The following is a 13,987-nucleotide window of genomic DNA, read 5'->3' as shown; positions in this document are numbered from 1 at the left end:
ATTGCCTTTATAAAGGTAAACAGGAAATAGTAACCATAAGAGACTTATTAAAGTTGAACTGTTAACATTACTACATGGAAAGATGGTATTTGTAACTCATGAGACCCTTTTCAGTATTAGGGTAGATGGAGGGAATGCACACACACACATATGTATGTATGTATGTATGCGTATGTATGTATGTGTATCAATATACATATACATATATGTATAGATTTGGAGAGAGAGAGAGAGAGAGAGAGAGAGAGAGAGAGAGAGAGACAGAAAGAGAGAGATAGAGAGACAGACAGACAGACAGACAGAGAGCACAGGGTGAGTTGAATATTAAGGGATGTTATCCACAAAATAAAATTAAAGAGTGAGAGACGAATGTACTAGGAGAAGGAGAATGATAGAGGTAGATGTGGGTAAATTATCTCACATAAAAGAGTCAAGAAAAAAGTTTTGATATTGGAGGAGAAGAGGGAGGAAGTGAGAAGGATTGAATGAATCTTACTCTCGCCAGATTAGGCTTAAGGAGAGAATAATAGAATAACATACACACTCAATTGTGTATGAAATTCTATCTTACCCTACAGGAAAGTGGGGGGGGGATTAGAGAGTGGCGTGATGATAGAAGGGAGGGCAAATGAGAGGAGGGGATAGTCAGAAGCAAACACTTTTGAGGAGGGACAGGGTGAAAGGAGAGAACAGAATAAATGCGTGGCAGGATTGGATGGAGGAAAATATAGTTAGTCTTTCACAACATGACTGTTATGGAAGTGTTTTCCATGACTACACACACATAACATATATGGAATTGCTTTCCTTCTCAATGAGGGTGTGTGGGGAGGGAGAGAGAATGTGGAACTCAATGTTTTAAAAACAAATGTTAAAAATGGTTTTTAAATGAAACTGGGAAATAAGATATGTAGGCAATGGAGTATAGAAATCTATGTTGCCTTGAAGGAAAATAGAAGAGAAAGGGATAAGAGAAGGGGGTCCTGATAGAAAGGAGGGTGAATTGGAAAATGGGTAATCAGAATGCATGCATCTTGGGGTGGGGAGAGGGGAGATATGGGGAGAAAAATTTGGAACTCAAAATCTTGTGGAAGTGAATGTTGAAAACTAAAAATAAAAAAAAAAATAAAAGGAAACAAGCTGTAAAAGCAAAGTGTAATGGCACCAAAGAAAAATTTCATAGTTTTGCTCTTTCACATCTACTATTCACATTCTGATATCTGTAATTCTCATTTGCAGATGGTTCCCCAGAAGAGGAAAAGCAACTTAGCAGGATGGTGATGAAATATTGGGCCAACTTTGCTCGGAATGGGTAAGACTAGTAACAAAGAGGGAAGGATTTTAAAAATATATTGACACATTTTGGTTTTACATCATCTGTGTTTCCCAATTAATCACTCCTTCTTCTCTCTTCCAAATATCCTCTTTTATAACAAAGAATCAAAAAGAAGAGTAAATATTATTAGCAAAACTAGCAAACATATTAACCATATCTGACATAAGATGCAGAATTTCATACTCCTGTTCCCTCACTTCTACAAAAAAGGGAGAAAGGCATATTCTCATTTATTCTTTGGACTAAGGATTCAGCTTCATATTGTTCATATGGTCATTATTCTTTCCATTTATATTGTTGAAGTTATTGTGTGTACAATTTTGCATCATTTCGTATGTCTTCCCATTTTATGTGCATTTATATTTTTATTTCTTATAGCTCATTAATATTTCATTCCATTCAAACAGTAAAATATATTCAACTATTATCCAATTGATTTCATAATATGGAGTTTCTTTCTACTACAAAAGTACTTCTGTGAATACTTTGGTGTCAGCAAGACACTTATCTTTGTCATTGACATTCTTAGTTCACATGCCTAAGAATAAGGTCTCCATCAAAGGATATGGACACTTAACTCTTGTTATTTGTGTTTCCAGGATGGATGAACTAATCAGTATTTGATTAATAATGAATTAGTTCACCTATCTTTCCACAACTTTTATTAGTCCATCATTTACTGTTTTCATCTTTTGTTATATTTCATGTTTGCTGGGTATCAGGTGAAATATCAGAGTTATTTGATTGTATTTCTCTTTTTTATTCAATTTTATTTTATATTAATTTCCTAATTTTCTTTTCCACCTTACCCCTTTCAAACATGGAGAAATCAAAAATCCCAAAACTCATTACAACATGTAGAATTAGGTAAACAAAATCCTGCATTCACCCTATCCCAGAAAATGATGACTAAGATTGCAGTCTGAGTTCATCACCTCTTTATCTGGAGGTGGGTAGCATGTTTCATCATGTATCCTCTAGAATTATGTTTAGTTCTTGTGTTAATAAGAGTTCCTAAGTCTTCAAAGCTATTTGTCTTTACACTATTATTATTATAAATTTTTTTTCTCAAGGTTTTACTCAATTTACTTTGTATTTGTTTATACAAGTCTTCTCATGCTTTTTGAAACTGTTTTCAGCATTTTTTTGTAGCACAATATTATGTCATCACATTCATGTACCATAACTTTTTCACTATTCTCCAATTAAGGGCATTCCCTCAGTTGCCACATTTGACCAACAGCAAAAGAGTTGATATAAACATTTTTGTGCAAATTGGCGTATCAACAATTCAGGTAGCAGCTGCTGTGAGGGTGTAAAACCAACAACAACCAGCTCACAGAATGCTGCAAGCCCAGGTCCTTTTGATCTGCTTTATTTAAGGAAAGCAACATTAAAGGGTTAACAATCTTACTTTAATCCAGCATACAAATATCATTTACCTAATTCAGGGGAAAAAACCAGCACCTTGAATTACAGACCAAGTACAATTCATAGTTATCAATGCCTGAGTGTTCAGCCTGGGAGTTCATTACAACAGCTGGCCCAGAGTCACACACCATTCCTCCTGTGGCACAGAGCTCCGAGAGAGAATGCCAACCTCTGCACTTATATATCCTTTTCAGGGCCCTGAGGGCCCAGACCTCACCTAGGCTGGGCATGGGAAAGTTCCCCATGCCAAATATCACATCAGATACAAATCAATCAATGACTCCCATTTGTCTCAGTGCTGAGAAATACAAAAACATCCCACTTTATCTGCCCCATTCAAACAAAGGCCAGAACAATTAAAGGTCAACAGCAAAAAGTCCCACCTCAATTACTATTACAATGGGTAATTTTCTTCTTTAAAAAAAGTCTTTGGGGTATAGACTTCATAGTGTTATTGTTGGTTCAACAAACTTAGTTATGTGTTATTGTTGGTTAAAGCACACCATAATGACTTATTCATTATTGTTTCAAATTGCTTTCTAGAATGACTGGACCAGTGCATAAATCCAGTGCATTAGTATATCTGCTTTTCTATAACCCTCCCATACACCTCCCCAGCATTTGTCACTTTCTCTTTTTGTCATCTCAGCCCATCTGATGGCTGTGAGGTAATATCTTACAGTTAGTTTAATTTGCATTTCTCCAATTACTAGTGATTTAAAACATTTTTTCATGGATTTTCATGGATTTCTTCCTCTTGGAAAAAAAAGCCTCTTTATATCTTTTTACCATTTATCAACTGAGAAAAGGCTCTTATAAATTTGACTCAGTGAGACCTTTACCAGAGAAAGCTAATGCAGATTTTCCCCTCAGTTCTCTGATTCTCTTCTCATTTTAGCTTCATGCATTTTACTTTTTGCAAAAATTTTTATATTCCATTTCATCAAAATTATCCATTTTATTACATGTGAACTTCTGTATCTCATGTTTGGTCAAAAACTCTTTATCCATAAATCTGACAATTATTTTCTTTTAGTATTCTCTAAATTTTTGATAATGTTACTCTTTATGTCTAAATTATATACTCATTTGGATTTTGTCTTGATATATGGTATGAGATTCTCTTCTATACATAATTTCTGTTAAACTACTTTCTAGTTTTCCCAGCAGGTTTGGTAAAATAGTGAGGTCTTATCCCAATATCTTGGACCGTTGCTTTTATCAAACCCATGTTTATCTTGCTCATTTGTTTCTGTATATTCTGCACCTAATATTGTCCAGTGAGTCACCTTGCTACCTATTACTCAGGATCAGATTATTTTGACCACCACTGCTTTGTCATACAGTTTGAGATCTGGTATTGCTAGGCGCCTTTTTTCCCAGTTTTTTTTCCTATGAGTTCCTTTGGTATTTGACCTCTTATTTTTCCACATAAATTTTGCTACTTTTTCTAGCTCTCTAAAGTAATTTGTTAGTAGTTTCATGTGGTGCTGAATAAATAAACTAATTTAGGTAGTATTGGTGTTTTTATTATATTGATTCACTCTGCCCATGATCAGTTAACGCTTCTTCAATAATTTAGCTATCTTTGTGTAAAGTCCTTTATAATTGTTTTCATGTAGTCCCTATGTTTCTTGACATTTCAGCATTCTCCAGAAAGCTATGATAACTAAATTTCCTAAAATTCTATTCAGGTACTTTATTTCTTTTTTTGTTTATTTTTGATTAGATCATGTAATCTTAGGCAGGATAAATTCAGTTTTTCCACCTTAATCGTTTTACCATCAACTTCTCTCTGAAACTAATTTAACTTTTCTTTAAGGAATTTAGACGTGAATATATTTTGGTGACTATATTTTTGACATTGATATTAATTTGTTGCCTATGGTACCTTCAGCTAAATATAGATTTTATATATATATATATACATATATATATATACACATGCACACACATATATGTATATATATGTATATGTGTGTGTGTATGTGTATGTGTGTGTGTGTGTGTGTGTGTGTGTGTGTGTGTGTGTGTGTTTGCTGTTCCTCTTGGGTACAAGATCGTGATTGCCAGCCCTGCCTTTTTTTTAATGCAGCTGAAGCATAATTGATCTTGCTCCAGCCTTTTATTTTAAGCCTGTATATATCATTGTTTCAAGTGTATTTTCTGTAAACAATATATTGTTGGATTCTGTTTTCTAATCCATACTGCTAGTCTATTCCATTTTATTAATGAGTTAATATTATTTTTTATTACGTAACTCTTTCCATCTCATTCACTAATACTTTTCTCTTGTTTGTTTCCCAGCCCCACTTTAAGAGATTATTTTGCTTCACATTAACCCTTTCCTTAATTTATCCTGCCTGTTCTCCCTGGCATTTCACTTTTTCCATAATCAATTTCCCTCTTGTTTCCCTGTTAGATGAACTGAATTTCTATACTCAACTGTGTATATGTGCATTTTTCTGTCCTTTGACCAATTCAGATGAGAAGGGATCAACTGTCACCCCTCACCTCAATCTCTTTCTTGTATAGATTTCTATATGTGAAACCCAGTTATGTGATATATTCTTCTTCTTTATTTATTTACATATTTATCTTTCCCTCTTTTTCTATTCTTTTTTTCTTTAGAGACCATCAAAACATAACAGAATCACTTTCAGGCCCTCTCTCTATTTAGATTCTATGATCCATCACAATGATAGAATTCCAAAGGGGCACATGGAAATGTATAAATTGCTAATTCTTTAAACTCATTTATTACCTTATGCTTGCTTGCTCATGTTTACCTATTAATGCTTTCTTTGACTCCCAAGTTTGTTAAATTTTCTGCTTGTTTCTTGTATTGATCATCAGGAATGCTTAAAAATCTATTTCATTAGAAGAAAGGAAAGAGAAGCAGCATTTACTACTCACATACATGCCAGGCAATGTGTGAAAAACTTTACAAATATAATGTCACTAAATGTTCATCTCCTTGTTGTAATATTATATTCAGTTTAGCCTGTTAATTTATTCTTGGTTATAAATATTGAATTTTTTTTCTTCTGGATTATCATATTCCAGGTTCTCTGCCTCTATTTGTAGCTGGTAAACAATTTGTGACACTGACAGAGGCTTTTCAGTGCTTGAAATCTTTCTTTATTGTTGCTTGCTGTCTTCTTTCTTACTTTATTGTTGTTTGCTATATTCTTTCTTTCACTTAGATATTTTGGATTTTATCTATGGTATTCTTGGAAGTTTTCATTTGGGGGTTTATTTAAGGACATGACTGGCGAATTCTTTCAGTTTGTACTTTTCCCTCAGGTTATAAAAGATCTAGGCATTCTTATTATTTTGTCATATATGATGGCAAGGACTCATTTTTGCCATGGCTTGTAGGTAATCAAATGATTCTTATTTTTTCCCTCTTAATATGTTTTTCCTGATCAAATGGTTTTCTTTAGAGATTCTTCACATTCTCTTTATTTTTCAGTTTTTTTGACTTTTTAAAATATTTCTTGATATTTCATGTAGTCATTAGGTTCTATTTTGTGAAATTTATTTTAGAGGAGCAATTTGCTTGGGAAAGTTTTTGCAACATTTTTGCCAGGATGTTAACTCTCTTTCAATGTTTTTATTCCATAGCTCTCATTTCTTTTCACATCTTTTTCTTTTGCTTCACTTATTTGATTTTTACACACTTTTTTTTTAATATTTTAAATCTGTTGCTTTATCACCTCCAGGAATTCTTGTTACACTTATGCCCGGGATGTTTTTCTCTGAGTCTTTCCTTATAGATATTATGGAGTCATTCTCTTATACTGTTGTGTTTTGACCTTACCTGTCACCATAATAGTTCTTTCTGGTGGGGTTATTTTGTTGTTGTTGTAGTTCGATGCTTCCTTTCTTTATTCATATTTTTATTTATTTATTTATTTTTATTCCCTCCTGAAGTCAAATCCATTGGGAGCAAGATTCACTCATTCCCCCTTACCTGTCCCCTCTTCCCTCCCAGAGAACTGCTTTTTCTTGCCATTTTTATGGGAGATAACTTACCCCATTCTATCTCTCCCTGTCTCCCTCTCTCAATATATTCCTCTCTCGTCCCTTAATTTGATTTCATTTTTTTAGATATCAGCCCATCATATTGAACTCATCCTGTGCCCTCTGTCTGTATATGTATATGTGTATGTGTTTGAGTGTGTATGTGTGTATGTATATTCCCTTCAGCTACCCTGTTACTGAGGTCTCATAAATTACACACATCATCTTTCCTTGTAGGAATGTAAACCACACAGTTGAACTTTAGTCAGTCCCTTATGATTTCTCTTTCTTGTTTACATTTTCATGCTTCCATTGATTCTTGTGTTTGAAAGTCAAATTTTCCATTCAGCTCTGGTCTTTTCACTGAGAAAGGTTGAAAGTCATCTATTTTATTGAAAATCCATATTTTGCCTTTGAGCATCATACTCAGTTTTGCTGTGTAGGTGTTTCTTGGTTTTAATCCTAGCCCCATTGACCTCCAGAATATCATATCCCAAGCCCTTCAATCCCTTAATGTAGTAGCTGCTAGATCTTGTGTTATCCTGATTGTGTTTCCACAATACTCAAATTGTTTCTTTCTGGCTGCTTTCAGTATTTTCTCCTTGATCTGGGAGCTCTGGAATTCAGCCACAATATTCCCAGGAGTTTTATTTTGGGGATCTTTTTCAGGAGGCAATTGGTGGATTCTTTCAATTTCTATTTTACCCTCTGGCTCTAGAATATCAGGACAGTTCTCCTTGATAATTTCTTGAAAGATGATATCTAGGCTCTTTTTTTTGATCATGGCTTTCATTTAGTCCAATAATTTTTAAATTATCTCTCCCAGATCTATTTTCCAGGTCAGTGGTTTTTCCAATGAGGTATTTCACATTGTCTTCCATTTTTTCATTCCATTGGTTCTGTTTTATAATATCGTGTTTTCTCATAAAGTTCCTCACTTCCACTTGCTCCAATCTAATTTTAAGGTAGTATTTTCTTCAGTTGTCTTTTGGACCTCCTTTTCCATTTGGCTAATTCTGCCTTACAAGGCATTCTTTTCCTCATTGGCTTTTTGGAGCTCTTTTGCCCTTTGAGTTAGTCTATTTTTTAAGGTGTTATTCGCTTCAGTATTTTTTTTGGGTCTCCTTTAGCAAGTCATCGACTTGTTTTTCATCTCTTTCTCTCATCACTCTCATTTTTCTTCCCAATTTTTTCTCTACTTCTCTTACTTTCTTTTCCAAATCCTTTTTGAGCTCTTCCATGGCCTGAGACCAATTCATATTTTTCTTGGAGGCTTTTGATGTAGGCCCTTTGACTTTGTTGACTTCTTCTGGCTGTACTTTTTTGTCTTCCTTGTCAACAAAAAAAAATTCCAAAGTCTGAGTTTGAATCTGAAACCATTTTCCCTGCCTGTTCATGTTTCCAGCCAATTACTTGACCCTTCATCCTTTTGTCAGGTACGGCTGCTTGTAGAGAGTACTTTGTCCCAAGCTTGAGGTCCTGTGCTGCTATTTTCAGAGCTACTTCTACACAGCAAGCTCTGCCACACTGCTCTAATCCACCACTTAATTCCTCCTACCAGGTGGGCATCAGACTGGAAGCAACTGCAGCTGTAGTTCTGGAAGCAGCCTCAGAGTTGCACCACCTCTGCAGTCCCCGGGGCGGTAGCCTACCACATAGTCCTTTCACTCTGTCCCAGCAGCTTTTCTCACTAGCCTTCTCTGTTGTCTTTGGTATTTTGTGGTTGAGAAGTCTGGTAAGTGCCACAGCTCACTGATTCAGGGCACTATGCTTGTTCTGTCCGGCTCCTGGTCTGGTTGGTCCTGGTGCAGCCCACGCTTGGCTCTGCTCTGCTCTGCATCTGCCTCTGTGCCATAGACCCTTCCCAGCAACCATCCAGGCTGGAACCCTGCTTCCCTTTGCTATTTTTTGTGTTCTGCAGCTCTAGAATTTGTTCAGAGCCAATTTTTAAAAGTGTTTGGAGGGCCCTGGGTGGGGGAGTTTAAGTAAGTCCCTGCTTTCCAGCTGCCATCTTGGCTCTGCCCCTTGATACTTCTTCCATCCTACTTCTTGACTTTGATTTTATGTTAGAGTTGAATTGGAGGTGCGGGAGGATACCTGGGCTGAGCTTCCACAGTTGTGTTTTTTGCTGCTTTCATAGTTCAGGTGGAGAAAACATTTAGGTCCCCCACAGTGATGTGATCTAAGGTGATGTCTGCTCACTAAATTCCCATGAGCTATACCAATTCCTGACCCAGGTTTGGGTCTGATATCTTATCCCTGTGGTTGGAAATGTCATTAGACAGTTGTCTGGATCAACCAATTGGCAGTTATGCAATTTCAGAGCAATTGAATTGCAGGCTTCTCTTTGATCTAAGATTTCTTCACTGGTTATTATGCTACATGTTTCAGTCTGCCCTGGAAGCTAAAAATGAATTTCTGCTCCAATCCTGGAAGGACAGCCATATAGCTACATATATTCTAAACTTATTCCTCAGAGTACACAGCTAAGGCCCATTACCAGGTCCTCTCTGCTACCCCTAGGACAAGTTGCTTTTTTTATTTCACCCTGGCCCTGTGACCTGGAACCCAGTACCAGGTGACAGACTTTCCAGATAGTCCCTGCTCCTATAGCCTGCAATAGTTCAGAAGTCACCCGGAAATTTGCTGCCCAGGACTTCATGCCATCATACTTAGTAGTTGCCTTTTCTCCTGGGTCCCTTAGTAGACCCTTTTCTCCTGGGTCACGGAGTGCTTTGTGTCCAATAGGATCCTAGATATACTCTGACCCCAGATCTGACAACCTCTCTGTCTCCCTAAGCCACTTGGGGATGGAAAAATGAGTCCCTGTGACAAGACAGTTCAGTGGGTAGAGCACTGAGCCTGGAGTCAGGAAAACCTGAAATCAAAATCAGCCTCAGGCAGGTGGCTTGGTAGATACATCACTGGGCTTGGTCAGGAAGACCTGAGTTCAAATTCAGACTCATATATTTACTAGCTGTGTGACCCTGGGTAAGTCATTTAACTATCTTTGCCTTAATCCAATGGAGATGGAAATGGCAAAGAATTCCAGTATCTTTACCAAGAAAACCTCTTAGACAATAAGTCTAAGTCTCACAGGGTCATGACCAAACAAAACAAAAGCAACTGACTCTTTCTTGGATTTCTTAGTCTGAATTTGAACTAGTACATTTTTTTAGATCTTTGTGGAGGAAGTGTGGTGGGATAGCTAGATTATACTTCTTCCTACAACTCTACCATCTTCTTTTATTTCTCTTATAATTAGCTGTTTAGAGCACTTTTATATAGATGCTAATTGTTTGCAGTTTCTTTTGAAAACTTCATATTTTTTGCCACTCTTTTACGGGAGAATGATGTAGTATTCTATATTTGTGTTAAATTCCAGTGTAGCGTGGGTTTCAAACATTTAGTAGAGATAGTGATGCAAACATTGCCCCCATGTATTAATTCCCTTATAATGCTAATTGTATTATCCTAGTTGTATCCTAGTTATATTGTTCATGAAAAACATGATAAAAAGTTTAAAGATCAATTATAATTTCATGTAATTGAAAGTATCTTTTGTGATTGTTTCTAGCCATTGCTTGGTAAAGTGTTTTCCTCTTAGCCATATCTACAAATTAATATCTTCTAATTTTAATAGTGTTTTTAAAAAAATAGGTCACAATCATTTTGAGCTTGCTGAGGTATATAGCTAAAGATGTAGAAATTTCTCTGGATTACTTACTTACTTCTATTGGGGTGTACTCTCTGTAATCAAAAATTTACCTTATCACAAAAGTTACAATTTATGAGCCCCCACCAGTGTGTTTACCATTAACACTTAGCCAGTAGTCAAAATTAGCTTTTAGCAAAGGCAGTACTTACCATGATGGTTACAAAATATTACTCTCATAAACCTCAAGCAAACTCTTACAGAAATATATGACATTTATATTAAAGGTAGACTCATATTTAGAGTGCTATAGTGTATATGAAAGTAACACATAGGCTCACAGCTACTTATCATGTTAGTACTACCAGTTCTCAACATGCTTTCTCTTATTTGGAATCCTCACAAAGTTTCTAGCCTAAACTCCATAAGTCTTCCAAAATATGTTGCTAGACTGAGGCAGCCAGAACTTGCTTACTCTTGAATCCACAGACTATATTTTTTTTGGATTGCCAGAGGCTCTATCACTTGATTGACTGTTTTTCTGTATCCATGTTGGTCTGACGATTGTATATCTCCTCATTTCTTGAAGTGACCCTAAAACTAATGCATGTATTTCTTCCTCTGGGCACATACATGTTCTGGTAAATGCCATGTTGAATGGAAGAAAGGAAAAAAAGAAATAACCCTCAGTAATTTTCTTTCAAAGTTTTGATTTTTCCTTGAAGGACTGCAAAACTGGTCATTTAGCCTTTAAGGACCCTAAAACCCATTCCAGTTTTTGCCTAGCAATGATTGCCACTTCCAGTTCAATCAGAGATAGTTGTCTGCTCTTTGGCAAAGGGATTACCAAGTGTTATCATTTTATTAATGCATTAACACCTTGTTATCTGTCATTAAAGCTTATATTTGAATTATTTGAGGAAAGAGTAGCAGAAAGAACTAAATGCACTCATCTTTATCCCCTTCACTGTCAAAAATGGGATTCTTCTCCCAAATAACCTATTTTTCTTGGGTTTATCAAACACTAGGTTACTGAATTCTTTTGTTTCTGATTCTTATCTACACATTTAAATTATTTTTTTTTTGCTGGTAAAAATCATTGTTTAAATGTTTACTGCTTTATTTTATTTTATGAGGACTTGAAAGGTTATCAGAAGGGGAAAATTTAATATTGTCTGAATATTAGGGTATTTGTCTCTACATATTTAGTGTGTTCCTCAGCCCCTTCTTTTTTTAACCACTACCAGTACCTGTGATTAAATGATCATGATTTAAAAGAAAATCTTGCTTACATTTCCAGAAACCCCAATGGTGAAGGGCTACTAAAATGGCCTAGATATGATCATAAAGAAGAGTACCTCCACATTAACATCACCCCCAAAGCAGCCAAGAAACAGAAAGAAAAGGATATGGCATTTTTGACTGAACTCTTGGCAAAGAAATCAGCTGAAGTGAAGATAGAGCATACTGAATTATGAGCTGGATGGATTTGTTAGCTCTCCTTCATAAGAAGCCTCAGTGGAACTGGATGAGAAGACATCTTTCTCTTTTGCATTGGTATACAGGACTCTGATCATGAAAGATCTTCTCAATATAGAGATGAATGGGGCAGTTCAGAATCATGAAATGATGCCGACAATTGCAAATTAGCACATTTGGACTGGGGGTGAAGATCTCTGATTCTTTTACTTTAGTGGCCAAGAGGATTCTATAGGATTTCCTTCTTTTCATAGTGCTTCAAAGAATCAGTTGGTTTTTGTGTATGGGGTTGACTTGGGTCATATTAAATATTATCTACTTTAAAAAAATATACTTGTATCACCTATTTCAGTTTTAGTCTTAGTTATGGGAATAAATATACTCATCTTTGAAATAACACACTCTTAGCCCTCACATCTGAATCACATTGATGTAATTGTACAGCTTTCTTCTACAACATTTAGAGGTTTGGGGTTTGGAGTGTACTCTACAGATTGAAATTTTCCAAGTTGTATCTAAGAAGCTTTATTTTTTCATATCTTTTTGCTAATCAACACGGGCAGTCACAACAGAAATACCAAGGATCTCTTACATCTTCCTGTGTCATTTTTCTCTCTCCCACATTTTGAAGGCCCTTATATGGAAAGCCACTATGGTACATTTTATATTCCAGCTTTATCTTTTTCTTTTTCATTTTATTGTCCTCTTCTTTTAGTCCTCTTTTTCCACTTTACCTAATCTTTTTCTTCCTAACCTCTCTTCTTTTTGCTTCTGCTTCTGTTATTCCTGGTTTTCTTCCCTTTTTTGCCAATCAACAACATTTATTATTATTCAGTGTGTGGACTGCTGTGGATACCGACACAGTCCTTGCTCCAAATGGACCTGTATTCTAATGATAGATAAGGGAGAGTGATGGATAGAGAAGAAAGTTTCCTTCTAGGGATTGGGAGTGGAATCTTAGCCAGCAGTAGGTTTTCATGTGATTTCTGGTAGTAATGGTGGCATTAACTTTATTATGTTCCTAGTATAAGAGGCAATTAAAGGGGTTTATGTGTGTATATGTGTGTGTGTGTGTGTGTGTGTGTGTGTGTGTGTGTGTGTGTGTGTAGGAGAGAAGTTTTTTGGTAATGCATTGGATAAGCCCTGGTTTCAAGGTATAAGGTTGGAAGGAATGCAAAGCATGGCCTGAAGGTCTCTATATATAGTTGGTCAAAGTGAGTTTTCACTAACTAAGCCTATTTCTTTTTCCTCTTCTTCACTTTCTTTTTTTCTCTTCTTCTCCTTCCTTTCCTTCTTTTCAGATTTACCTCTTTGATCTCACTTCCTCCTTTTCCTAAGCTTTATCACTACTCCAAAAGGTAAAATACTAGGGTAATTTTTCTCATACTCTGTAACAGATCAAACCAGTACCTCTTCACAAATGGGGAGAGGGTGGTATTTGAAGGTTTAAATTATGGTTACTTGTAATCTTGAATGTTGTCATTTCAGAGATCTTAAAGCCAAAAAGCTTGCCAGAAATATTCTATTTTTGGCTTTCTTCCACATTGCATTACCTTCAATGATTTTGATTTCTTCAGTTGCTTCCTTCCTTTCCAGGATATCATCTTAGTGTGACATTTCAAATTTATCTGCCTTCACCCCTTCCCAAGACAAGTAGTACAATTTCTTCTTTTTAATTTGCATCTCCACTACTTTCTCTGCCCTTTACACCTTAACCTGAATGACATTTTTTTGCTTTGTTTTTTTTTTTCTGATTCCTCATATGTTAAACAAGTCATCCCCCCAATCTTAGAATTGTAAATGATATCTTTTGTTTTTACCTTATCTAAATTGCCAAATAAGTCAATTCCTCCTACACAGAGGGCTATCCCTTCTTGCAAGTTGAAAAGAAAGAAGAAAAAACAATGGTTCAATTAATTAAGCTATACAATGCATCAACTGAATCTTAGGATATATATGCAATATGCCAGACTTATAGTGTCTCACGTTTGCAATAAAGGAAGAGAAGTGCAATAACTCATTTCTTCTCCTGGCCAACTTTGGTAATTAAATTACAAAGC

At 35.8% G+C, this 13,987-nt stretch overlaps 1 protein-coding gene across 1 annotated transcript in view; it reads left to right on the top strand.

Moving 5' to 3' along the window:
- Positions 1 to 12,520, top strand: part of LOC118841852 (liver carboxylesterase 1-like) — a 72,099-nt gene extending 59,579 nt beyond the window's left edge. Inside the window, exons 13-14 of the mRNA XM_036749516.1 lie at positions 1,240 to 1,312; positions 11,749 to 12,520. Coding sequence (XP_036605411.1) covers positions 1,240 to 1,312; positions 11,749 to 11,926 — 251 coding nt within the window. The 3' untranslated portion in view covers positions 11,927 to 12,520. The remainder of the gene's footprint in view (positions 1 to 1,239; positions 1,313 to 11,748) is intronic.
- The last annotated feature ends 1,467 nt before the right edge of the window (positions 12,521 to 13,987 follow it).

The sequence above is a fragment of the Trichosurus vulpecula genome, chromosome 3 (genome assembly GCF_011100635.1).
Source record: "Trichosurus vulpecula isolate mTriVul1 chromosome 3, mTriVul1.pri, whole genome shotgun sequence".
Taxonomy (NCBI): Eukaryota; Metazoa; Chordata; class Mammalia; order Diprotodontia; family Phalangeridae; genus Trichosurus; species Trichosurus vulpecula.
This window is presented reverse-complemented; position numbering and strand designations above follow the sequence as displayed.